Source organism: Lutra lutra, chromosome 13 (genome assembly GCF_902655055.1).
Source record: "Lutra lutra chromosome 13, mLutLut1.2, whole genome shotgun sequence".
NCBI classification, from domain to species: Eukaryota; Metazoa; Chordata; class Mammalia; order Carnivora; family Mustelidae; genus Lutra; species Lutra lutra.
The window spans coordinates 82,294,304-82,319,463 of record NC_062290.1 but is presented as its reverse complement, the minus strand read 5'-3'; the positions used below and the strand labels follow the sequence as shown (position 1 = coordinate 82,319,463).

Sequence of the window (25,160 nt, the reverse complement as noted above, 5' to 3'; positions counted from 1 at the left end):
TGAACGCAGTAAATGTGTGCTTAGCATTGTGGCCAGTGTAGCACAAGCGTCCAGTAAGTAGTACTTGCTGGCATTAAAAATAGTAAAAAGTCCACAAAAGTAACAAGCCCAACCCTTTAAGACCCAGTCGTACTTCAGCAGGCTCCACGCAAACCTGCGCAGTAACTTCCCTAGGCGGCGAGAGCACGCGACTGCGCTTGCGCATAGGGCTCTCCTCCGCCCCTACAGGCGCCACCGCCAGTGGGGCGGGCCTCGGCGGCCGCACGACGAGTCCAGAGGGCAGGGCTGAGGAAGGGGCGTGGCCAGCGGGCCGGAGCCTGGCCACCCTCTTCCGGGCTCCGCCAGCTGCGCGCGCATTCTCCTCCCCCCCGCTTCTTTTGTGGTCCGGCCCATTGCGAGGGTGACAGGAAACCCTGTGCAGGGAGCGCCGCCATCTTGGACCTGCCCGAGGAAGATCCTGAGGGAGCCGCAGGAGCAGTCGCCGCTACCACCGCTACTACCGCCAGTGCGTCTGCACCTCCTAGGCCAGCCCGCTACCTGCCGGGGCCTCGGCCGACCGCCCCCGCCCTTCTCCCGCTGCGCCTGCACTCCTCTTCCTCGTCCTGACGCCCCCCTCCCGCCCGGAAAGCTGCCCAGCCACCAGCAACCCCCCAGGTAAGCCGGGCCCTCCGCAGTGTCCCTCCGGCCGAGACCTCCTCGTCCGGCTCTCCAGGGGCCGGCGTGCGGACGAAGGCGAGCTGGGCGGCGGGCGGGTGGCGCCGCAGGGCAGGCCCTGCCAGGCCGCGGCGAGCCGCGGGTCGGCGGTGGGCGCCGCGGCGCCGGGCCTGACGGGACTCCCGTGCGGGGGCGGGGGTGTCCCCGCGCTGCGTTCGCCCAGCGGAGAGCTACGGGGCGTGCGGGGAAGGGTGTGTTCTGCCTCGCCTTCCCCGCCTCCTCGGCCGGGCTGGGCGGACAGACACCTCCCGCAGGCCCCTCTCCTCACTGCCGTTCTGGCGGCTGCAGACCACCCCCGCGGTATTATCCACGCGAGGCACGGCGCCTCGCAACCCACGAGCCCAGACGTGGCACTCCCCGTCCCGTAGGCCGCGTCTGCCCCGAGTACAAAAGGCAGCCCCTCGCTGCCTCGCCGGCATCTTGGAGCAGCTCCGGTGTCCTTGTCCCTGTGAGTAGACTGGGGACTTGGGCTGCCGAAAGGGTCCGTGCTGGCGAGGTTCTGCTTTGGGTGAGGCCCTGCGAGGCCTGTGACATCCTATAAGGCGTCGAGCTTAGGTAGCATGGAGAAGCAGTGAAGAAGACGGAAAGTTTTTCGGCATTTCTAGAATTTAAGGAAAGGAGGCAAAACAGGCGTTTGTTTTGATGGTTTGCACCTTGCCGTGAGCCAGGCGCAGATTTGGCTGTCCTCACCGCGGTGCTTCCTGCTAAGCCTAGCCCTTGGTGATAAGTCAAGTCACCTGCACTTTACAAGTGAGGAAACTGAGGCTTGAAGTTGCGATGTGACTGGCTAATGATGGTACGGACACGCTGGCCTCTCCCACACTGCCTCGTGTTTCTCTGCTGCACTCAAGTTAGGCTAGTGTCACAGGCGTGACCACTTAAACTGTACTTACAGCTTAATTCCTCTTTCCCTGTGTTTCCATGGGATGACGACTGACGACTCCTTTGTAACTCAACGTCTGTAGTGTCAGCTGCTCCACTGCCAGTCCTCATTCTCCCAGCCCCAGAGGAGAGGTGGCAAGATTTTAATTTCCTATTGGAAGAAGAAACTGGGGTTCCCAGAAGGCAAGTGCTATTCTGGTGGTCCCACAAAAGTGTTAGAGCCCACTTGAACCCTTGCAAAGTTTACTGTCACGATTGTCTTTTCTTATATGTGGTGATTGAACACAGACTTGACCCTGCAGAAATCTAGCTTCCATTCCCTCTTCCCCCAGCACTTTCCTAAATTTGTCTTCAGAGTTCTGCTTGGGTCCTTTTATTTGTTCATGCCTTAAGTCATGTGTGGTTAATAAGAGTTTTGGAGGGTTCCTACTCCAATACTGCCACTTTCTAGTTGAATGGCCTTAAAGCAAGTTACTTAGCCTCTCGGAGTCGGTGTCCTTATCTATACAGGGAGTAATTGTACCTACATTTTAGAATTGTTTTGAGGATTAAATGGGATTAAAAAACCTTTAGCACGTGCTTGGCATTTAGTTAGGTACCCCATTGTCTGTAACAGTGCCAGGCATGTAGTGAATGTTTAATTTTTGTTGAATAAAGAGGAGCATGGCTTCAGAGAGTTGGACAGTTAGACCTGGGCCTTAATCTTTTTTCCCTTGGTAGTGTATGACTGTGGATATCTCAAGTCTCTGAGTTGGTTTTCTTACCTGTAAAATGAGTTTTTACTATTAAAGATTGTTATAAAGTAGGTGGCATGTATTAGGCACTCAGTAAATGTTAGTTGTTGTAAAGATGGAAGACCCTTTTAGATTCTAATAACCTAAAAAATTCCTTGAAATTAAAGCTACATTTTAAAAAGTTTTTGCTTTTTATATTTCATGTTAAACTTTATTGTGGCATACTTCAACTGTGCAACAGAGTTTGGAGTGTTCTTAAAGCTAATCTTTATCAGTATTAAATATCTTTGCATAATCTTATTAAGATTTTGTACTGTTGGAGTAAACTTTTGGTTAAGGCAAATATGTTTAAAAAGAACTACTGAGAGATGTTTGTTTCTTTCTTTTAAAGCTTGAAACAGTTTTGTGTGGTTAAAAATAACAGGCATGGTTGGAGACAGCAGGGTACAAATAGAGGTATCAAAGATAGGGTACTTTTAAAACATTTTATGTTCTAGATAGTTTTAAACATATACAAAATAGAGTGGTATAATGAGGCTTCATATACTCATCAGCCAGTATCAACAGTGATCAGTCTTGTTCATCAATATACACCTTAACCCTTTCCACCAAATTATTTTTAAAGCAAACTTCAGACACGATACTTCATCAGGAAAATTTTTGATATTACTAACCTTTCAACTCTAGGAGTAAGTACAGGGTTGTGGTGTTTTGTTTTTTTCCTTTAAGTACTTTCATTCTGTGAACAGAGGTGAAGTATTGGAGTATTACTTTTTCATAGCATAACCATAACAGGGAAATTTTGTGTTTTTCTTAACATAGTAAGGAATCCAGTTCTTTTTCTTATATTAATTTATGTAAAAGTGTGACATTGAATGTCTTGTCAAAAGTGAGTTTTTTAAAGTGGGTGTCAGAAATGGATGGGTTATTTTCAGAGGTTGCATTACTGTTGAGGAAATTGACCATTCATTTAGATTAGATTAGATTATTAGAATAACTAAAGTTTTGTGTCCACTTGACTGACAAATCAAGTAGCAATCCACATTAGAGAGCTTGTAAGCAAATCAAACTCTTTCTGTTCTTAAGTTTCATGAAGACAGGAATAATGTGTTTTATTATTATTATTATTTTTGGTCATTACTATATTGTCAAAGCCTAACCCAAGAATTTGTGCTTAGTAAATGCTCAACAAATATTTTTGTATTGGAATCGCAAGAGCAGTCTATCTTGATTCTGGTGTTTATAACAAAATGTCTTACATGTAACAAAAACCAAGCTTACTAATTTTAACAATGAAGATCGGATTTTAAATCACCTGGAATATTTTGTGGGTTGTTTTCGTCTTGTGTTGTCTTGAATAAGTTATGTAAAAATTACATGGAAATGTCATATGTCCTAAGGAGAAGAATAAAATAGCTGTAAAACAGTTGTGAAAGGATTAGTCAGACATAGTGCATAAGTTAACACAGTAAAAAGCCAAGCTCTAAAAGAAAAGGAAAAAATACTGTCAATTATTGGAGTGGTTTCTTTTTGGTTTATTTTGGGGTTTATTTATTTATTTATTTATTTGAGGCTGATCATATGATTAATTTCATATGATGTTCCCTGTTATTGTAAATGTGGAAGTAATGTTGAAAGTATTATAAATGGGAGTTTTTTGGATTATTTTTTATTCTTTTTTTTAAAGATTTATATATTGTAGAGATCGTGCACAGATGCAAGATGGGGAAGGGCCAGAGGGAGAGAATTCTCAAGCAGATTCCCTGTTGAGTGTGGAGCCCCACTCAGGGCTCGATCCCAAGACCCTGAGATAACCTGAGCCAAAATCCAGAGTGGACTGCTTAACTGACTGAGTCCCCCAGACACTGCTTGTTTTTGTTTTTCTTAAATTTCTTTTGTATTAGAATTATATATAAAAATGCTTTAAAAATATTTGTTATTTTTTCTACTTTGACTACTTTAGAAAATTAGCAATGAATATAGTATATGCTTATCCTGTTAGTGCAGTGTTATAAAGAAAGTTAATAATTCCTTCCTATCCTTTTTCTGCTCACAGTTCATGTATTCATTTTTCAGTTTGGTGTGTCTCCTTCCGTATTATCTGTATACAAGATTGAGAGAGAGACTGTGTATATGTGTGTGTGTGTATTTAAAAATGAGAGAAGCTATTGAATAAAATTCTGTCAACTTTTTTTTCACTTAAAATCATGGATATATTTTCAGGTTAATACATCTATATCTAAATGGTTTTGAACTAAATGCATTATTTCATCATACTAATAATAACCACCCAGATGCCCCTGTTTCTTCAGTTTTTACATGGACTTAGTGATAATAACTGCAGAGTTGTGAGAATTAAGTAAGAATTGTATGTAGGGAAAAGTAGTGCTGATCATTTCAATTATTAGTATTGAAGCCTCAATTTCTTCAGTCATTTCCCTGTTAGAGTGTAGGTTGATTGTTTTCCAGTTTTTGTTTTTTGTTTTTTTTTGTGGGTTTTTGTTTTGTTTTGTTTGTAAAAATGCTGTATTAGAGCCACTTGGACCTATAACGTTATGGATCGAAGATTTTGTATCTGTGGGCTACTTACTCATCAGAGGGTGATTTGGATTATCTTTAAGATTTGAAAATACATTGTTTACCTTCTAAAAATGTGGCAGTTCATAAGCAGATTGTACGAAAGTTCCTTAGCCTTCACCTCTGTCTGCACATTGCAAATCCAGTCATTTATATGTCTGTATCTGTTTAACTGTGTGGAGACCATTTAATTTTATTTTGGGGGCAACAGTGATTAGTATTTAATGTGCATTTGGTAACCATGTAGAGCTCTGTGTATGGGTCTGCAAATAGGTCCATCATTTTGTTCAGTGTAAAACACACTGCAGAGTTTTATGTAGTCGCACACCCCATTTTTAAATTTATTCCTAACCTCGATGATGGTGTGTTTCTTGTGCTCACAAGTTAATGCTAATCTCAAAAAATCCTTTGTTAAGGCAATATTAGGCATAGTTAATATTTAAAGGGGCCACACAACAATCATCAGTGTTCAGTGTGCATTTAGTAATCATTTCTCTTGACAGCCAGGAAGTTTAGAGCTAAGTTTTACACATGCACATGTAAAACTATAACCCTAAATATTTAGTGTAATTATTCTCCATTTTCCTTCAATTTTGATTTTTTGGTCCTCTCGGTCCACATGTGTGTGTCTGTCATTCTACACATATATATGCCTTTAATAAGCTACCTTAGATAGAGAAAATCATGTTCTTTGGAATCGGACCTGGGTTCAAGTTCCAGCTCTGCCATTTACTATTTTGTAACACAGGCCAAATTAGTTAATTTCTCCAAACCTCAATTTCTTCAGTTTTTTGGGGGGCTTTTTATTTTTTTTATTTTATTTTATTTTATTTTTTTTCTCCCAACCGCCGCCCCCCGCCCGCCCCTCATTGGGGGGCTTTTTAAAAGATTCATTCATTCATTCATTCATTTTTTCATTCAAGAGAGAACGAGTGGGAGAACCTAGCAGAGGGAGAAGCAGGCTCCCCACTGAGCAGGGAGCCCAGTGTGGGGTTTGATCCCAGGACCCTAGGATCATGACCTGAGCTGAAAGCAAATGCTTAACCGACTGAACCACCCAGGTGCCCCTGTTTCTTCAGTTTTTTACATGGACTTAATGATAATAACTCTGCAGAGTTGTGAGAATTAAGTAAGAATTGTATGTAGGGAAAAGTAGTGCTGATCAGCACATGGTTTACTCTCAACAAGTGTTACCTTCAAAAACTTTTTTGTAAGTAGATATAATTTGAATTAGTGTAATTATTTATCCATATCTGTAAATCCTGATTACAGTATATCACCTGAATATAACTTTTTAATACTACTTAGAGTATTAAATTAGAACAAGGTGAGTGAACTGAGAAAGATTTGTGTTCCTAAGTACCATGAAAGGATTTCATGGTGCATCTCATAATTATGGGGGAGGCTGGATGGTATAGTGGGTAAGAGGGATTCTCTGTAGTTAAAACAGTCTTAGGTCCATTATAGACTTGACCACTTAGCTGTATGACCTGGGCATGGTTACTTACCTGTTGAGACTTCATCTGTAAAATGAGGATTATACTCACTGTTTTATAAGGCTGTAGTAGTAAGAATTAATTGAAATTGCATGTGAAGTGTTTATTAGTACATTGCCTGGAGTATATTAAGTGCCCAATAAATAGTAATTGTAACAATTGTTTGTTACTAGTTTACAGGTTGTTCATCTTGTATTTAACAAAGCTTACTGTCTGAAAGTGGTACTCATAAGGAAATCAGAGGCATTGAATCTTAGCTGCCTATGAATTTTATTCTCATGCTTTTGTAACACATGGAGAACACATTTTAATCACACCAGTAGTTGTGCACAAGTTACAGAATATTATTAAGGTTTTTTAATTAGTGGAGATGGTAGTGTTAGAATGGACTCATGTTTTCAGAGTGTTTGAACTATACCAACGGTTTTTGCCCCTGTTCCCCCCTTTTTGACTTTTGAGTAAAGCAGAAGCATCCTTAAGTAATAGTGGGCAAACTTTTTTCCCCTTCCAAATCTAGTTAAAAAGTACATTCTTCGCTTCAACAATGGTGTGTTTCATTCATGTTCAAGAAATGATGTTGAGAAATTCTTTTTTAGAACAATATTAAGCCTAGTTAATATTTAAAAGGGGCAACTTGAGGGGCACCTGTGTGGCTCAGTTGGTTAAGCGACTGCCTTCGGCTCGGGTCATGATCCTGGAATCTCCTGATCGAGTCCCGCATCAGGCTCCCTGCTCAACGGAGTCTGCTTCTCCCTCTAACTCTACCCCCTCTCATGCTCTGTCTCTCTCTCTCTCTCATTCTCTCTCTCAAATAAACAGAATCTTTAAAAAAAATAAAATAAAATGGGCCACTTGAATATAGTTTTACTGCAAATACATAATTTTGAGTGAATGTAACCAATAAAGTCTGGGAGTATATTTAAACCTAGCTTGTATCTAAGCTTATAATAAGAGAGGGAGGACCTGTTGTGTTAGTGGCTACAGTGCTGGACACTTCTGCCTTCATTGTCTACTGAAATTAAGTTTGAGTAGCTTTCCTTTTTTTTTTTTTAAACTTAAAGATTGTATTTATTAGTGCACAGGCACACGCACGAGAAGCGGGGAGGGGAGAGGGAGAAGCAGTTTTCCTGCTGAGCAAGGAGCCAGACCTGGGGCTCAGGGCTTGATCCCACAGACTCTGGGATCATGACCTGAGTGGAAGGCAGATGCTTAACCAGTTGAGCCATCTAGGCATCCCAGTAGCTTTCTTTTTTAACTTTGCTTTTAGGGTTCATTTTTAAGAAACTTGAACCAGAAAATTGTGTGGTGAGGTGAAGACAGGGCACTGTATTTATTCTGTGAAAGTGATCATTCTCTTTTATTTGGGAATAGTTTATGCTAATTAATGCTTGGTAATTTAAAAAAACATTTTAAAATTAGTCATCTTGTAGATATTTAATGAATGCTGTGTGATAATTAGCAAGTACACAAATTAATACAACTGAAATTGGCTTTTAATTTAATGATTAGCCTTTAGAGCATTTCAGTGAGAAATTAGGGTTGTAGAGGCCTTGGTTTTATTATTATTATTATTTTTATTATTTTTGAAGATTTTATTTTAGAGAGAAAGAGCAAGATAGAAGGAGCACAGGTAAGGGGGAGGCACAAAGGGAGAGGGAGAAGCAGGCTCCCTTCTGAGCAGAGAGCCTGATGTGGGTTTCCATCCTAGGACCCTGGGATCAGGACCTGAGCCAAAGCAGACATTTAACCAACTAAGCCACCAAGGTGCCCCATGGTTTTGGTTTTAACATAATAAAATGGAAGGAAGCAAAGTGTATATAGCTACAACTTTGAGTAAGAAGAGAGAGAGGAATGGGAAAGTCAGAAGGGGAAGAGCATGAAAGCAACAGTAATTTCAAGGTGACTAAACGATTACTTTTCCCCAAGTTTGAGTGGGAAAAGAGGAGCTTAAAAAAGGAGCTAAAAATTAATTACAGGGTTCTGGAAGAATGCAGGGCAAGAATTTAATAACTTTTAAATATTTTTTATTGTGAAAGATTATTCTTTTCCTTGTGTTTAGGATCTGGTTTAGAGATTTGGTGAATAATCTACACCAATTTTAGCCTCAGGACCAAGTTTATTCTTAATAAGTTTTGAGTCCTCAGTGTCTGCAAAAAGGGAAACAAGTTATTATGATGTTCAGAATCCGTTAACTAGAAGAACTCCCTTCCTGAACGAACTGGTTACGGGAGTTTTCAGTGATGTTGAAGACTGATTATCAAAGTGCTGCAGCACTGCAAGCTGAAAAGGGTAGCAGGGCGTCCACTTCAGTTAAATGCAATCCTTACAGTTAAGTGAGAAGACTGTATTGTGTGAACAACTTTCTTTTCCCTGATAACAATAATTCACTTATTTTAAATACATACTTTTTCTATAGGTTACATTTTATTATATAGTAATTTTGTTAGTTTTAGAAAACAAATTTCCGCCATCATTATCATAGCTGGCTTGTATAATGTGACAATTGCCCATAACAGTAAAAATCATATTTTAAAAATTGGAAACCAATTTTTTTTAAAAATGGGGTCAAATCTTTTGTGTGTGGGCATGTGCACATGCATCATTTTTATCTTTCCTTAAACTGAAAACTGGTTTGACTAGAATAAATGTTACTTGAAGTTACTACCATTAACTACATTTGACCTCTTGTTTCTCCAGCACTTAGCACAGCGTCTGACACGTTCACGGCATTCGTTTGAATAAATTGGAGAGCTTTTTTTTTTTAAGTTGTTAAAAGTAGAGAGAAATAAGAATTATTTAGGTTAAATATACCCGAGGGCAAAGAATAGGCTGGGATCTTTCTAAATAGCTTCTAATATATAAACTTGCAGATTTGACAACCATAAGTAGTATTTTATGCCATTATTTCAGCTTTTAGAATAGTATATAGTAGGCATTTGATACATTGTTAATCTTCAGATCCTCTATTAGGTTGAACCTAATTGAAATCTCAAATAATTGACTTTTTAAAAAGTCAGTAAGAACAACAGTTTCATGTGGTTTTTTAATCTAATTCTGACAGTAATTTGGTTTGGAAATAGTTGGACTGGTCTTTTTTTGGATGTTGTGCTAACCATGATTTAAAGTGGAGTAAAAAAGTTACTTTTTATAACTTTTAAGAGTTTTATGTGTTTGTAAGTTAGTGGTTACTTTTTATAACATTCTGTTGTAAAATCAAAGAGTTCTGAACAAGTTGGCCATCAGTAATTTACTGGATCAGTTGACAGGAGTGGGGACTTCAAAGGAGGAAGACTTTATAATGATGTTTAACTCAAATTTATAAAGATTTCATTGTTTGAAATTTTTCATAGTAACTTTTCTTACTGGATATTCCCTAAAGAGAAATAATGGAATGGTTTCTTGATATTTCTACGGATAACACATGAGAATGTTAATGTTCATCCAAGAGAATTTGTGCATTTGATCAGTTTGGAAAGTGCAATTTTACTCTGGCTTACTGTAATCAACATTTTGTTTATAATCAGTATGCTGCATTTTATATATCTTTAAAAACTAGCAGTGACCAACTAGAGAACTTGTGTATATCCTTGTGAAGTAACACAGTTTTCTTTGTTTTTAGTGCCACCATGGCAACTGCACCATACAACTACTCTTACATCTTTAAATATATTATTATTGGTAAGTTTATTTAATTTATGCTCTTGCTCTACAAAGAAAGTTAATATACAAAATATTTATATACTAATACTTAACATACCATTCCAGAAAAGTGAGTGTTTTTTGTTGTTGTTATTGTTTTTTAACTGCAAAATTAAAGCTCCTTTATTTTTGTGGTAATGATGTACTTTTTGTATTGTGGCCCTGGATACTTCTGTGGTACACTGGTGGGTACCTTTTGAAGTGATACTGATTGTTCTTGAGGGCTGCCTATAAGCTTGTTAATCCTGGAAGTGGTACTAATTTCCTAGGAGCACTGATAACTTTTCAAAAATATCATGAAAGCCCTTGGAGCCACCTGGATTCCAAAAATTGATAGAGAACATTGAGTCAGAGTAGTTGTGTAATATACATAAAATATAATACTGGTGGTTTTTCTGCTAAGTTTCAAGATGTTGCTCAAATTAAAAGATAAGATTGTTTACCCAGGTGTAGTTGTAAGAGTCCGGTTGGAAGTACACATACTTTTCAGTTAATTCTTCATATTAGAACAGTTTGATGTAATGGTGGGCTCAATACTTCCTTCACGAAGGGTTAAATGCCTATGTAGTACAGTTAGAGATAACATCTATTACGGATTTCATTTTCATGCTTATCTTTTGTGGAATTTTTTTTAAGATTTTATTTATTTGACAGACAGAGATCACAAGTAGGCAGAGAGGCAGAGAGAGAGAGAGAGAGAGGGAAGCAGGCTCCCTGCTGAGCAGAGAGCCTGATGTGGGGCTGATCCCAGGACCCTGAGATCATGACCCTGAGATCATGACCCGAGGCAGAGGATTAACCCACTGAGCCACCCAGGCTATAAGAAATACAGGGAATATAAGAATATAAGAAGAGATAGATGGGATCTAGTCAATCAGACTTCCAAAACTTACTATTTTTGCTTGTTACATGCTGCCCTGTTTGTTGTGTCCTTATGTCTTTTGCTTTTATGCATGGATTAAGGGGAAGAAACAATATAAAACTTTGAAACAGTTCAAAGTAAAAAATGCTTCTCTTACAACAGTTTCTTTGTTAAAAAGCACTTCCCAGCTGATAGTTACTTGCTAACATAATTTATAATTTAATTCTGTCACTGCCCAAGATTGGAAATAATCAGTTTGTACATCACAGTGAAAAGTGACATGTAGGATTTTTCAAACTCATCTTTTCAAGTGTCCCAGAAATTTGTGATGTGATATAGTAGGGGGTATAGCAATCATTGCATATAATTATGAGTATAAAATTGAGAAATGTAATTGCCAATTGAAACTTTTCTTTCTTTTTAAACAGGAGATATGGGAGTAGGAAAATCTTGCTTACTTCATCAATTTACAGAAAAAAAATGTAAGTTCAAAATAAGGTTAAGCAATAAATAAATTTATACTCACTTTCCTACCTTTTAAAAAGGGTCATTTTCAGTACGCTCCATGCATTTGAATATAACTTTTCTGCATATATACATTTTTGTCTTTAGGGAGGGAATTTTTTTTTTAAATAGATGCATATAAAGTGAAATACGCCTGCATGTACAGAGTGTTAATTTATATACCATATATAATTTGAGTTACTTGTTTAGGTTTTTTTTGGTGGTAGAAATTTTTTAAAAATTATAATGTCAAATTTAAATAATATTTTCTCTGACTCTCCATTTTGGAAATTTGCTGCATATAGCACTTGTTAACTAAATAATAATAGATTGGAAATATTTAAATGAAATTCTTTTTATATCAAGACTGGTTGATCAATATTTGAAGTATAACTCTTAGGGGAGGAGACCATGTTATTTTATGTAACTGATAGGCTAAATATAGTTGAAATTAATTTTATGGCTTTTTTTTTTCCTTAATGTAAATTTTATGACATCTCCAACAGTCTGTGTATTCTTGTACCAGAGAATAATAGGTTTAGGTTTTCAATGGCCTAATTTTAAGGAAAGGACTAATAAACTTGTCCTGTTGGATTGGAATTATGTAACTTGCCAATATGTAATTGTAACTATATATTAAATGTGCTTTTCTTTGAGATACTGATAATATTTTTCAGGAGAAAAATTTGACAACTCCTAAAGACTTAAAGCCATTGATTGTTTTGTTATATGTAGTACTTGTCAGAAGCCTAAATAGCATAATGTTGGTGTTACGAAGAACTTACTAAAAATCTTTATTTTTAATTAGCAGATTCTTTTAGTCCAGGGGTCAGTAAACAATAGCGTGTGGATAAAATCCGGTTACTGCCTGTTTTTGTAAATAAAGTTTTATTACAATACAACCATGTTCATTTTACTTAGAGTATTTGGCTGCTTTTGTGCTTCAGCAGCAGAGTTGAGTAGTTGTGGTTTTGGCTACAAAACTTAAATATTTATTACTTGGTTCTTTACAGAAGTGTGCTGACCCCTGTTCTAGTGCAGTCAGATTCGACTTCTGTGTTTTTGCTAATATTTTTTCAGTGCTAGCTTCGTCCACATACAGCCTACAAGCATTAATATGTTATTTAATAATCCAGTGGCTCTTCTCCCTGCTGGTCTTAATCTGAAGCTTTCTGGAAGTTAGAATATTATATTCCTTTTTTCTCTCTAACAGTTATGGCTGATTGTCCTCACACAATTGGTGTTGAATTTGGTACAAGAATAATTGAAGTTAGTGGCCAAAAAATCAAACTGCAGATTTGGGATACAGCAGGACAGGAGAGGTTTAGGGCTGTTACACGAAGCTACTACAGAGGAGCTGCGGGAGCACTTATGGTGTATGATATCACTAGGTAAGAGATTAATACTTTTCCAAACTTCATACTTGAAAAAAAATCTGCTTTAGGCACTGTGGTTTGTTGTGTGTGTGTGTGTTTATTGATTTAGACATTCTTAGTTTGTGATTGTGTGATTATAAATGAGCTTATTTGGATCTTACGGTTATTTCTCTACACTGTTGTGTAAGACTTGATGTAACATGTTGATTTCCTTTTCTGAAAGTGAATATGACTGAAGAAAAGCTTTAGGAGATGCTGGTGGAGCTAATAGAAGAATACTATTCTGAAAAGCAGCATCAGTTCAATTATATGAGGTGAAATAATATTTTATACCAAACTTTGTTCTTTTCACTTCAGTAGAAAGCAAACAAGTCTTGAGGAGTTAACTCTATTCAGTCTCTGGTGTTAAAGTTGACACCTTTTCAAAATAAGGTCAGGGAAGGAATTAAGTAGTTTTGCTAATCCAACATGGTAGATTGTAAAAAGTTCTTATGCTTGCATCTGAAGATGTTTGAGGTATTTGTTCATTTACTTAAATTCTTTTTTGTTCTAAAATGAATTAAAATGGTTTATAGTACTTCATGCAGCAGGATTAAATTTATTTCAGCTTGGCTATTTTTAGAAACTGAAAGCACTTGATAAAAAGTAAAAAAACTGGACCGTAAATATTTGGCTTCAGAAAACAGGGAAAATTGTGCCACTTCATTAAACTGTGCTAAGCTGGAAAATGAACTGGATCACCTTTCATATTAATGCAAAGTGCCAGCTGAAAGGAGTGTGCCTCTTGTCTTACTTTTTTGGGTGAGGTAGGGATGGGTGAGTAGGACCAAAGGGACTTTCAAGCATATTTCCTTTTGAGAAATGCTTTATCCTGTTTTCTCTTGAAGAGTCATGATACAGTGCACATTAACATATTAGCATCCTGAGAAGTTCTGCAATAATGAAATTCTTTAACTTAGTTTAGTGTTTCTTAAGCTTATTTTATTAACACACTTTGGGAAATGTGGACTTAGAATGAAGACAGTGGCTGATTCTAATTACAGTGCTTGAAGTTCATTGAGTTCCAGAATTGGTTAATCTCACAGCAAAACAGAACAAAATAGCCTTAATGCTCTTCTGTATAGGCGGGCAACTGGTCACATGATAACTTGTAAATAGTTTTGTGGGAAAATTATTAAAGACCTGGCCTTCTGTGCAGGAAATCCTAATAAGGGATGCATTCCTGAAGACTGCATAATTCAAAAAACTCCATTGCTGATAAATTTAAATGTGGTGATGTGTCTTTAAGAGTGTATCAGTCTAAAGTGTTGTAGTTTGTTTTGCTTTGTGCAAGTGTGCTTGTGTCCCCCCCCCTCCATGTTTACTGATAATACAATTGACATATAAGATTGTTTAAGTTTAAGGTCCAGGGTGATGATTTGATACATGTGTATGGTTTGCTTTTAAACATAACCTTTTAAGCGTAGTAAATACTTCTGGTAAAAGTTGTGTCTCTTTGAATCTTCAAAAGTACTTCTGGTGGAAACACCGCAAATGTCCATTAACTAAGGAATAGATAAACAAATGGGTATATTCATACAGTGAAGTATAATTCGACCATTAAAAGGGAAGACTCTCTGATACATGCTATCATGCTCAGTGGATGAATCTTGAAGACATTTTGCTAAGTGAAGGAAGCCACATGTTGTATGATTGCATTTATATGAAATAGCCAGAATAGGCCAATTCAGAGACAGAAAGTGGATTGCCATGGTGTGGAGATTGAGTGCTAATGGGTGCAGTGTTTCTTTTGGGGTTGATAAAAATGTTCTAGAATTAGATACGGGTGATCACTGCACAACTTTGGTATATATACCAAAAACCACTACCTTGTATACTTTAAAAGGATGAGCTTTATGGTAAATTCATTATATCCCAATAAAATTTTATTGAAAAAAAAGTACTGCACACTTTAGACAGGTGCTTTATTAATATTTCATAGTGACACTGATGTATCCATAACACTGATTTTTTTCCTTTTTTTCCTATTCTTCCTTCACATTTTAAAAACTTCAAAGTTCTACTTTAATAATACCTTTATTCCTGGCATTAACTGTAATTGTTACAGGATACTTCCTAAATTGACAACATAGCTTATCATGGCAGTTTGTTTGGCTCTGTCAGTTGTTTGATAAGTCATTTTACATGGCAAAGTTAGGGATATTTTTTACTTTTTATTTTTTAGCACTCTTGCCACTAACTAATGAATATTGGCATGCTGTTATAGTTAAATAGATTTGAAATTATGGTGAATTTTAAGTTAATTACCTAAGAAATTAGTAGCAGAGGTTATGGGCATATCTAAATAATAACAGTTTATATGGTCTTGATACTTAAAAAGGATGTATAGATTTTTCTGTTTACCAAAGTGGTGGCAGTTTGTAATTCATTCTTGCTGCCAGCTTTGACATTTTAAAATTTATCAAAATAAGTATTAATGTTTTGGGATTTGTACTACGTAAGTTTTTGTGCACAAAGTAGGATAAATCTGTTGTGTTAAAGCAGGGTATGCCAGTAACTACAAATTTGGAACAGTAAAATGATAAGACTTGTGCTTTTTAAAAATATTTGACCATTAGAAGATTTTACTTAGAAAATTTTAAAACATGGGGAAAATGTTGCTTTTATTTGACCCCCCCTTTTTTTTTTTAACGGTTAGGTGGTGATTTGTGTATAACATAATTTAGCACAGTAAAAAGAAAATCTTACAACTTCTTTTTAGTCTCTACTGGGAAAGGATTAAATGTTTGGAAAATCCAACTTTATATGGGTACTGGCAGCTGGAGTTCATGGAATATATTCACAAGACTAAATTTGAAACACTTTGAGGACACTATGTGCATAAAGAAAGAGTTCAAGGCCTCGCTTTGAAATGCATTTAAACATCTTTGTGAGCTTCTGTTTTCTCACCTGTTAAATGAATAAGATGGATTAATGTTTTGTGAATGTATATAAATCAAACATTTTTAACTTTCAAAGTTTTATTTGACCCCTTTGGTAAAGTCTGATAAATACTAATATTCTATGTACTGTACATAATATTACAAATTATTTGGATTTGCTCTCCCTCTTTGGGCCTATTTGGCTAGTGCAAATGAGCCTACGAGTTTCTAAACTCTTGCTTGGAGAAATAGGGCAGTCTGAATCTCAGAATGATTTTAGGTACTAGTAAATAAGAATACAAAGTTAGAATAAACTTATTTTGTTATCTGGGGGTTTGGATTTCCAGTCAAATACATTAGGTGCCATTTTATTTTTTTTATTTTTTTTTTTTTTAAGATTTTATTTATTTATTTGTCATAGAGAGAGAAGCGAGAGTGAGCACAGGCAGACAGAGTGGCAGGCAGAGGCAGAGGGAGAAGCAGGCTCCCTGCCAAGCAAAGAGCCCGATGTGGGACTCGATCCCAGGACGCCGGGATCATGACCTGAGCCGAAGGCAGCTGCTTAACCAACTGAGCCACTCAGGCGTCCCTAGGTGCCATTTTAAAGCTGGTTTTTATGTTGTCGTAGTTAACTTTCTCTTGAAAGAAAGGTGAGTTTTATATCAGTGTATAGTAGTGTGAACATCTTGGTTTCTAATACCAGACAGATGCAAATATGTTTGTCATTGAACATATTCGCTAGACATTTTGATATTATTTCTCCCATTTTGTGACTGAAAATATGGATGATTTTAAAATAATCCTAGTTTTTACTTCAGATTAGAAATTCTTAGTTCAGAATTGTTTCCATTAATTTTCTGTATTTTTCCTTGCCCACTGTCTGTTTATGAATGTGCCTATAAATGTAAACAGTTTACTTCTGTATGTAATTAGCAAAGTTGTTGGATACTGATTTATTTATTTAAAATAATAGGTTGGGCTAGACTTCTGGAAAGTGTGGGTTTACATTCCACAGTCAGTTTTTGATGAAAGGGAATATTATAAATATTTATTTGAAATTTCTTTTTTAAAAAATTGAAATGGCAATTGTATGTGGAAGTCACAAATGTAAACTTTAATTTTTGCAGAAGAAGTACATATAATCATTTAAGCAGCTGGTTGACAGATGCAAGGAATCTCACCAATCCAAATACTGTAAGTTGAATAACATCTGTTATATAGAAAATGTAAGATCTATGCTAACCCCAGAAGGAGAGTGGTTTGCTAGTAGGATTTTTGTATATGAGTACCAAGAATGAGAGAGTATTTTTAAATTAATTGAGGAGAAGATAGCATTTTTTTTTCAGTACTAATTACCCCAGGTTTTACATCTTACATGTGGTGTTTGTTCATGTTTCTGGTTAAAAAAAAATGAAAGTTATGAATGGGGTGGTGTTCTCATGTCAGGTGGAAACAATGAAATCTGAAACAATCAGTTTAAAAGGGATCTGCATTTATTTCATTAAATGTTACTGTTGGAAGAAACTGGGCAAAGTATAAGCAATCTCTGTTATTTCTTAACAACTGCTTTTGTATCTACAATTATCTCAGTAAAATTTCAGTTAAAAACAAAGAGTTCTGCATGCTTTAAAAAATTAGTTTAAAAATTTTTTCTTTTTACAAAAACATCTCAACTATACTTTAATAAATTTAAAAAAAAATTAAAAAGTAACCATTATTGTGCTATATTTTCAAATTGAAAATTTAATAAATTTGTTTTTAAATGAAAATAAAGGCTAGTTTCTTCACCAGACTGAGAAGATATTTATTGAGATTTTATTTATTTATTTTTTAAAGAGTTTATTTGACAGACAGAGATCACAACTAGGCAGAGGGAAGCAGGCTCCCTGCTGAGCAGAGAGCCTGATGTGGGGCTCAATCCCAAGACCCTGGGAATCATGACCTGAGCTGAAGGCAGAGGCTTAACCCACTGAGCCACCCAGGTGCCCCAATTTATTGAGATTTTATTTTTTTTATTTTATTATTTTTTTTTAATTTATTTCTTTGACAGACAGATGAGAAGTAGGCAGAGAGGAAGGCAGAGAGAAGAGGAAGCAGGCTCCCTGCTGAGCAGAGAGCCCGATGTGGGACTCGATCCCAGAACCCTGAGATCATGACCTGAGCTGAAGGCAGAGGCTTTAACCCACTGAGCCACCCAGGCGCCCCAATTTATTGAGATTTTAAAGGCCAACCACCATGCTAGACTTTATAGTATCTAAAGATAAATGTGGTCCTTGGCCCACAAAATGTTACAGTCTAGTAAGGGGATAGCTGTGTGTATACAAATAACTATGCTGAAAAGCAGAGTGAAATATGAGGTAGAAATAGAGCAACTGGTATGTGCATTGCTGGAGGTACCCAGGATAAGCAGTGCCATCTGGAGAAACCAGCTTTACAGAGAAAGGTATGTTTGCATTGGGACTGTAGAGGTGAGTAAGGTTTTAATAAATGCTTAAGGGGGCATTCCAGGAACAAGCAAGGGAAGGTACTTAGGTGTGACTGACTGAGCTTCTTCAGAGCAAGGACTGTGTCTCACTTAGCTTTGTACTCCACCATTGAGCAGAGGTCTGATTCAATAAGTAGGTAATCAGTGGTAAGATTGGCTTTTATCAGGGAACAGCAATAAATTGTACTGAAAGTTAACATGATTTGCCTTTTGTTTGTTTTTTTTTTTTAAAGATTTATTTATTTTAGAGAGCATGAGCAGGGATGGGGGAGCGGGAGAGAGAATCCTCAAGCAGGCTCCCAGCTAAGTGTGGAGCCTGACTCTGGGGTCTCTATCCCATGACCCCAAGATCATGACCTGAGCCGAAATCCAGATCCAGCCACTTAGCAGACCGAGCCAACCAGGTGCCCCAAAGTGGTTTGCCATTTATGCTAGGGACTGTGCCTGGAACTTTCATATCCATTATCACCTTAAACCCACTGTAGGTATATGTACAGACCTATAGATGAACATTCATAGTAGCTTTATTTACAATAGCCAAAAATTGGAAACAACCTAGATGGTCATCAGGAGGTGAATTGTTAAAACAATCTGGTACATTTGTACTATAAGATACTCCTCAGCTACAAAAATTGGAAACAACCCAGATGGTCATTAGGAGGTCAGTTGTTAAACAATCTGTGGTACATTCATACTGTAAAATACTCCTCAGCTACACAAAGAAATGAACTATTGATACATATTGCAATTTAGATGGATGTCAGGGTGAAGTGAAAAAGTTAGGTGAGTGAAAAAGTTAATCTCAAAAAATTACATACTGTATGATTCCATTTATGAAACATTCTCAAAAAGACAAAATTATGGAAGAGAACAGATGTTGCCAGAGGTTAGCAAATGGGGGTGAAGGATATGAGTGCTATGCATAGACTGTAAAGGGCACAAAGTAGTTCCTTTCTAGTGATGGAACAGTTCTGTATACTAATTGTGGTGACATAAATCTATATTTGCAGTAAATTTGCATAGAACTGGACACACACACACACACACACACCCCCAATGTGTACAACTGGTGAAATCTGACCAAGGACATAGATTGCACCAATGTCAGTTTTCTGGTTTTGAGTCTGTAAGATGCTACTATTAAGGAAGCTTAGTGAAAGGTATATAGAAAAGCTCTATTCTGTAGTTATTTCAAGAAAAATGTTAAGAAGCAAACAAAACTCATTGTAGAAGGCCCTTAGAGGAGCATCATGACAAATTAGCCATGTCTTTCCTGCCTCATTTATGCTTCTTCAAATTTTACCAGATCTTCAAAAGAAAGTGTTAGGGAGGAAGATCTTTACCCTTCAAGATTCTTGTGGCTTGTCTAAGAAATTAATTGACAGAGTTGTTACAAGTTTCTGGAGATTGAATCCACCCCTCTTCCTCATACTGAGAGGGAAACACCCTTACAAATGGAGATTTTTCTTACAGATGTAAAGGTCTCTTAAAGGATAACTTCTGGGTTTTCAGAGCTTTACTTGTGTCTGCTGTTTCTTAAAAATAAGCCAGCTTAAGATAAATATTCCAAAGAGGATATTTTGGGATGGCAAAATTTGCTCCCCTACAGAAGAAAATCCCTTAATGTCCAGCTCGAATGTTACGATTTCTGTAACATTGCCTTCAGTTTCTATGTAGAAATTACATACTTTCCCATTTTGTTGGTGGTGTATTTTGTACCTCTGTCTAGTTAGCATGCCACTTTTATGTCTTCTTTCAGGCTGACGGGAAGCACAGCTTGGAAGTTCTTAAGGAATTGGGAAAGAAGGCAGTGTTTCCATTCAGCAAATGTCTAAAAATTTTTTAAATTATCTTTTAAAAACTGCTTTATTGAGATAATTAACATAATTTACCCATTTAAAGTGTGCAGTTCAGTGTTATTTTTTTGATTTTTTTGATTTTTATTTTTTTTTAAAGATTTTATTTATTTGTTTGACAGAGAGAAATCACAAGTAAGCAGAGAGGCAGGCAGAGAGAGAGGAGGAAGCAGGCTCCCTGCTGAGCAGAGAGCCCGATGTGGGGCTCGAACCCAGGACCTGGGATCATGACCTGAGCCGAAGGCAGCGGCTTAACCCACTGAGCCACCCAGGCGCCCCTATTTTTTTGAATTTATTATTGAAGTATAGTTGACATACAAAACATTTGTTTTGAGTACCTGCCATCTAATGGCCCTGGACTAGGCCATTGTGATTTTACCAGCCTCGATTTAAAAAAACAAAACTGATTCAATTTTTCATGTGTTCTTACCTTATCCTTTAAAGGACTAGCAGACTTCATGTGAAAATGCCTTTCTCTCCACATTGGGCCTTCGTCCTCACTGATTGGAGAATGCTCACGTTTGTTATACTGCTTAAGTGTTCTTGTTCAAGGTTTACATTCAGATTACAATGGTTCTTCAGCTCATTGGACATCATTTTTAAGGAGTAGGAGAGTTAGGGGCTACAGTTCCACATGAGAAAAAGTTAATGGTAGAAATCACTTTTGGTTGAAACCATCCATTCCTACAGTATCAGCATCTGGATTACCACATCTGTTGGGAAGGGAAAGGAGGGGGAATCACCAATTGGTATCAGATAAGCTTATATGTAGACAGAGACAGTTTATCCATAATGCCCTACCTGTAGTCCCCAGAAACCACCATAAAGATCAAAAAGCTCTATTTCCCTAAGGCTGCAAACTTTTTTCTTAGAACTTTGTAGAGCTGCCTTTAACTTTGGCCTAACTTCACTTATATAAATGATTCCAAAGTAGGTGTATGTATGTGTGATATTTTGCCTTGGATTTGAACTCGTTTGCATGTGTGTCCCCCCCATCCCCTCCTCCCACCACCACTGTTCCCCACGGAACACAGACCTTTGTTTTCAGTTGCTACAAACTTAGTCCTTCTCTAGGGCTAGTGTAAAGACAGTGTTTGAAGGTCATAGTTTGGGTTTTCTCCCTCAGTTCTAATGTCCTTCTAAACCACTGACTCCCTGAGTGACCTTTGACAAGTCCCTTTGCCTAATTTGATCACTAATTTTCTTACCAGTAGCCTGAAGGAGTTGAACTGGTAGTTTAACTTTTTGAGGGTCCCAGAGACTCTCAAAAATCAGATGAAAACCATGAGCCTTTTCTTCCAGCGAAATGTTCTTGTTTATAGCATTCTGTGCTTAATTTCAGTGTATTCACAGATTTCCTGGAGCTTTGTGCATTGACCTTTTAGTAATCTTACTCAGATAAATCATAACCTTTGGCCTAGACCAGGTGTTCCTCATGGGCTGTATTGTTTTTGAATGGCTTGCAAGCTAAGAATGGATTTTACATTCTTAAAAGGTTATTTAAAAGAAAAAGTTAAGAAGTATATGCAAAGAGACCATCTGAGCTCCACAGACGTGAAATATATACTCTTTGCCCTATACAGAAAGTTTGTCAGCCCATGGCCTAGGTAATTGCTGACCTCCCTCCTAATAGTACTGATTTTGTGATTCTCCTATCTATGTGCTAGATGATTGCTGGTGCTTGGTTTCCTTTTTAGGCCTATATGTTTTTTCCTATAAAAATTTTTGGATTTCAGAATTTTCATGGTTGATTTTAAATGGTTGCTTTTGTTTTAAGATGTCTTTCTTTTGGTCACAAATTAGGTAATAATTCTCATAGGAAATAAAGCAGATTTGGAGGCACAAAGAGATGTTACATATGAAGAAGCCAAACAGTTTGCTGAAGAAAATGGTGGGTTTAAGACTTTTAATGTCCTTTTGGGGGTCACACATGGGAGGGGTGGCATTTTGATACTGCAGACTATTTGACACTTTTAATGCCAACTGCTTAAATCTCAAGAATGAAGAAATAAAGTATGTTTCTGTTTGACATTCATATTGGGGGTAGTGCAAGTATTTAATGACAAATGTTAAGACTTTCCTCATCTCAAACCTAACATACTGTTTCATAAAATACTATGGTAGGAGTACTGATAGCTGATGGGAAACCCTAATTCAGATGTTATTGGAGAAAATGTCCTTTTGAGTTCATTTGAAATGTCTTAATTATAGTCTGAATTTTAATTTTTAGGCTTATTGTTCCTTGAAGCAAGTGCAAAAACGTAAGTATGACTAAAATTAATCATTTTCAGTTACATTCAGTTACATTCAAACTTCTCAAAAGTAGAACCATACATGTCGAAAACGTGTAATATATTTGCTTACATATAATAGTATATCTATGTGTGATGTTTATTGTGGGAAAACAGTTAAGCAGGCATCCCTCTGCTTCCTGTTTCACATTTCAAAGATAGTTGTTTTTGCTACTTTACCTAAAAGATTGTACTGTGATTATTCCCCTGGTAAACCAGGTTAATAAATGAAATTGTGTTAGCATTCCAAAAGTGCTTGACTTTCACAATGGAGGTTGAATTTGGCATCTTGGACTCAAGCTTGGGTAATCTGTGCATTTAGTACTTTCGATTACAAAGCATGGCTTAAGGAAACAATGTCTAAGAATAATCGGAAACATAATTGATGTTTTCTAATCGTTATTCCATGTCCATTATCGAACCCCAGGACTTCAGAATTCTTCATTTATTAAGTCAGAAATTCCTTACTGTGGTGAGAAGCTAGCCCCTTTTGGTTTAGCTTCATATTGTTAGCACTAAGAGAACTGAAGTGAGACCATGGTCGAGCACAAATATGTCACCATCACAAAATTTAAAAGTATAGTTGATGCTTAGCTAATCAGACCATACAAATCCTGGAATCTCACTTGTTTGGAATACCTTCTTGCTATTACAAAAATGGCCTATCTTCACTTTTCCTTATATATTAATATATGACATTTTAATGATTAGAACACATTCAGTTATCCAAATAGGGTTTGTAGAAACAGCGGTTAGTATCTTGTTTATATGCTTTCCACAGAAAATATTTCCCCATGTTATCCTCTTAGCTCAGTCTTTTGGTAATCTTTTATTAGATGACAGTGGCTAAGTTGAAGACATCATGGCAGTTGACTAAAGGTTAGCAAAAGGTCAGTGTATAATGCCTTATCTTTTGTAGAAAGCTGTGATTCTCCAATAAAATTGCCAATTGCCTCTTAGGGGAGAGAATGTAGAAGATGCCTTCCTTGAGGCTGCCAAGAAAATCTATCAGAACATTCAGGACGGAAGCCTGGATCTGAATGCTGCTGAGTCTGGTGTCCAGCACAAACCTTCAGCCCCACAGGGAGGCCGGCTAACCAGTGAACCCCAACCCCAGAGAGAAGGCTGTGGCTGCTAGTGACCTCTTTGCCGTAGCTCCCATTTGACCTTTCACCTCTGTCTGTTGGAAGCAGTACTTTTTACTGCCTCATTGTCTTCTGTACATCTTACTGGGTTTAATTAAAAAAAAAAAAAAAGAAAAAACAACTCTGTTGTAAAAACAGTTTAACACAATACTAAACTGCTAAACAACTAGATGTAATCAGGTTATCAAAAGGCAAGTAGAGTAATAAATCTCTCCTGCATGGTAAATCTAGACTTTTTTTTCCCCTTGATTGTCCTCGTGATAGATATGTCACCAGTACATGATTTAAACTGAGCACTGATGCTGAACTTAAATGATTTTTATCCTTCCTTTTTTTTTGGGCAAGGCTTTGTCTTACTGTATGGTTTAATTTGAGGATATCTTAAGCCTTTCTCCCCATCTTTAACTGTTCAAGTATGTCTGTTGTAACCAATAAGTTTATTGCTGTGAAATGACTTCTGATAAAGAATGGGTTCTATAACTGCTTTTGTTTTCGTTGGATAAATTTCCTGTTGCGTGGGTGGCATTTTTCTCGTGGAGGTTTGCTTCTGTCTTAGCCTTGCACAGGGAAGATATCCATTTATCTTTTCTCTTGTGCTTAATTAATAGCTTTATCTTTTTTTTTTTACACCATTTTATCCTTTTCTCTTTAGCAGAAAGTAAATATGTATAAAATTTGAAGGAACCGAACTAACAATACATTCTGTGTATATTATTTTAATGAAGAAAATAAATTGATTACTGGCATTGGAACAGTATAAAATACCAGTTTGTACAGTATGACCTATATGTGACCATGTTACTCCCTTCCATTTCACACAAGGAAATACACAACTGCAGTTCACAAGTAATACTGGCTCCACCCTCTGGTGCTGGCAGCATTTGGGGACATTATGCTGGAAAGAGCTCCTGTAGCGTGAGAGGATTAACACTAGCAGATTCTGTTCCATCTTTGCACTGTGGCTTACCTGCTGATTTTCTTAACTGTTCTTGTGCAATCGACAATGTGCTAACCTGCTTTTCTCTTTGTAAACATTTTGCATTACAGGCTGCATTTCTTGCCTTACTGTATAGAAAAAGAAAAAAGGCTGGGTTTATTATTGCACATTTTAAGCTTTTATACCTTTATCTTGGAATGGTGAGATTGTGTACCGGACAGTCAGAACCGCAGGTCTGCTGTTAAGGGATTTTAAATTGTGCATTTTTAACACTACAGTGAAGTAATTTAGGATACCCCTTGTGTTCTTAGTATGAGGGGCTATTTTATGTCATGTTGGCATAAGTTGTTTTGTAAAAGGGAAAGTGTTTCTATTGGTGTTTCAGTGTTTGTGCTGATACAAAGTAAGTTATTACTTTGCACTAGGTGGTTTGGCCACTGAAAGAATACTGTATTGCAAGGGAAACAATCTCTTTAGACAACAGACTTATGTTTTACCAAGTTCTTTACTTCTTTCGATTGATTTCTGATTCAGTTTATGGTCCAGATGGAGAATTGAAGCTATTTGAAGTAGGATAGGTAAACCTTACTATATTCTATAAAATCACTCAGCTCAACTGCTGTGTTTAAAATACACATTTTAAATCCCTCTTTACAGACACTAAAGTGAAAATAAAAAATA

The 25,160-nt window shown here is 37.1% G+C and overlaps 1 protein-coding gene and 1 pseudogene across 1 annotated transcript; one reads left to right on the top strand and one right to left on the bottom strand.

Moving 5' to 3' along the window:
• LOC125083239 (translation initiation factor IF-2-like) lies at window positions 1-1,133 on the bottom strand (annotated as a pseudogene).
• RAB14 (RAB14, member RAS oncogene family) lies at window positions 520-25,160 on the top strand. Its single transcript, XM_047699384.1, has 8 exons — window positions 520-654; window positions 10,023-10,081; window positions 11,393-11,446; window positions 12,682-12,859; window positions 16,893-16,959; window positions 21,910-21,997; window positions 22,337-22,367; window positions 23,358-25,160. The coding sequence occupies exons 2-8, from the start codon at window positions 10,030-10,032 to the stop codon at window positions 23,533-23,535; spliced, it is 648 nt and encodes a 215-aa protein (XP_047555340.1). The 5' UTR covers window positions 520-654; window positions 10,023-10,029; the 3' UTR covers window positions 23,536-25,160.

What these genes read in the sequence shown, in the direction of transcription:
- RAB14 (XM_047699384.1), top strand. Translation starts at nt 10,030, where the DNA reads ATGGCAACTGCACCATACAACTACTCTTACATCTTTAAATATATTATT. An exon ending in CTTTAAATATATTATTATTG is followed by an intron (nt 10,082 to 11,392) that starts GTAAGTTTATTT and finishes CTTTTTAAACAG; the next exon opens with GAGATATGGGAGTAGGAAAA. An exon ending in CTTGAAGCAAGTGCAAAAAC is followed by an intron (nt 22,368 to 23,357) that starts GTAAGTATGACT and finishes ATTGCCTCTTAG; the next exon opens with GGGAGAGAATGTAGAAGATG.